Genomic DNA, 2,500 nt, shown 5'->3' on the forward strand with positions numbered 1-2,500 from the left:
GTGCCCGCCCGCCCGCCGCCCGCAGGGGACGCCGCCCAGCTGACCCGTCCGGCACCCATAGCGCTGCCCCTTGACCCAGGGTCGCGGAGATTCGTGCCCTGGGGCCGCCGGGGCGCGCGGGAGCGGCGGCGGGGCACCTGCAGGCGGCCTGAGTTCACACTTGCGCCCTTTGACGAGCCGCTCTTGCCGCCCTGCGATACAGAGTAGTGCCTCATGAATATCTCCCCCAAAATATTTCTGTAGCCTTTCCATGCATCGGCAGCGATCGCTTGAGCGCCAGTTCTCTCTTTAAGTGCACTGAATCGAGTCCCTTCATAAAAAGAATATATATATATACACAATAAAAATTCAAAAGAGAAATATTTTGACAACCCTTCCCCCAATTTTTCCCCAACTTCCCTTCGAAAAAAAAATAAAATAAATAAATAAATATATATATCCCATAAGGAAATGACATACCCAACCCTCCCCCCTCCCTCCCCCCCCAAAACCATCCAATGCTCGCCAAGGATTCCACTAACGCCCCCCCCTCCTCCTTCCCTCCTGCAGGGTGCAAGAGCTTCTTCAAACGATCAGTCCGCCGGAACCTGCAATATTCGTGCAGGGGCAACCGAAACTGCCCCATTGACCAACACCACCGTAATCAGTGCCAATACTGTCGTCTCAGGAAGTGCTTTAAAGTCGGGATGAGGAGAGAAGGTGAGTGTGCTTCGAAGTTCGTTGTTTCGGGGGGCATCAGGGTACTTGTGGGCAGGGGGCAGGGGGGGAGGGAGGGAGGGGTGGTGAGGGTTATCACAGGGGTAGTGTGGTAAGGTTTTTTTGGTGTGTTCTTGATAGGAGTGTTTTTTTTTTTTTTCGTATTTCGTCGTTTTGTGTTTAAGTTTCGTGTTTGTCTGTCTGTCTGTTTTGTCCTGTTTTCTTGTTCTGTTTTTTTTTTTTGTGTCTGTTCTTGTTTCTATATCTATTTATGTGTCTTATTACTATTTCAATCTCTCTCTCTCTCTCTCTCTCTCTCTCTCTCGCTGTGTCTCTCTGACTCAGGAAACACGAACACTCATTTATTAAGTGCCATATTAGATCGATCTTTCTGCGCCAGCATTTAGTTCCGCGTGAGTGGCACTCCGCCGATGACACCGTGGCACAGCAGTCGAGTGCCAAGGGAGATCGAGCGAGGAAGAAAGTATCATAGACAATAATTAACAAAAGTTGTTGATCGTCAGTGAAATATTGTAAGATCGAGAAAGGTGGGAAATTATGGTGTCAAAGTTTTTAAAAAAATTGGATTTAATGAGATATATCAGTTTTATTATTTGTATCTTCATTATAAAGGTTTCGGGAGGAAGTTCAGTTTTCGCCTAATGATGAGTTTATATCTGCATAACTATTATTTTCTACTTTGGGGGGGAAGGGTGTTCAATTTCATTTCAAATTGTGATTACGTTCAAGTTGGATATATAATAAGAAAACAAAAACAAAAAAACAGGTTGGGTCTAAGTTACAGTACGTCTTCGAAATATTAAGACGAATTATCGGTCATTAACTCTTAATTACTGTTCTTAATAAGCTGTTAATTGATGTTAGAGAAGACAGGCAGTTCCAGAAATACTTATATCGAATCTGTCTCCCAAAAAAATATAAGTTACCAAAGAGAATGAAAAAAAAAAAAAAATGTATATATATATATATATATATATATATATATGTATGTATACACACACACACACACACACACACACAGATATATATATATATATATATATATATATATATATATATATATACATACACATACACACACACACACTATCACTTGATTGCATATATACTATATAATATTTACATTAACATATAACTTGCGTAGAAGTCTTAGTTTTATGTAATACATTTCCCTAAAAATGATTATAACGATGAAGATTATAGTAGTGATTATGATGATTTGCGAGGAGCTAGCTCTACTGATAACCAACAATCATAAGAAGAATAAATGAAGAGATTTGATAATGATGATGGTAATGATAATAATTGTGTTGATAATAAGATAATGATAACGATAATGAGAGTAATGCTAATAGAAACGATGATGATTATAATGATAATGGTAATAATAAGATAATGATAACGATAATGATAGTAATATGGAAAGCAATGATGATAATGTTAATGGTAATATCTGTGATTAATTATAATGATGAAGATAATTATTATAATAAAAATGATGAGAATTTTTATGATAATAATGATGATAACAATAATGATAACAATAATAACAATAATGATAATCATAATTATGAAAATAATAATAACACGCCCGCACGCCCACCCTCTCCCCACGCACCCGCCCGCCCGCCAATAGCCGCTGGGCTTCTGGCGAGCGGGTATCGAGTCAGTCACCCGCGGGTATCGGGTCAGTCACTCGCGGGTATCGGGTATGTTGTCGAGTAGATTCCGATCGCCGGGCCGCGCGCCGATTACCGCGCGGAAGGCCCCAGGCGCTGGCGGT

At 40.8% G+C, this 2,500-nt stretch overlaps 1 protein-coding gene across 2 annotated transcripts in view; it reads left to right on the top strand.

Annotated features, from left to right (window-relative positions):
• LOC125048290 (nuclear receptor subfamily 2 group F member 1-A-like) overlaps positions 1–2,500 on the top strand; it is a 30,068-nt gene that overhangs the window by 568 nt on the left and 27,000 nt on the right. For both annotated transcript variants that reach the window (XM_047646933.1, XM_047646934.1), the window contains exon 2: positions 550–699. In XM_047646933.1, coding sequence (XP_047502889.1) covers positions 550–699 — 150 coding nt within the window. The remainder of the gene's footprint in view (positions 1–549; positions 700–2,500) is intronic.

This window comes from Penaeus chinensis, chromosome 43 (assembly GCF_019202785.1).
Source record: "Penaeus chinensis breed Huanghai No. 1 chromosome 43, ASM1920278v2, whole genome shotgun sequence".
Classification (NCBI taxonomy): Eukaryota; Metazoa; Arthropoda; class Malacostraca; order Decapoda; family Penaeidae; genus Penaeus; species Penaeus chinensis.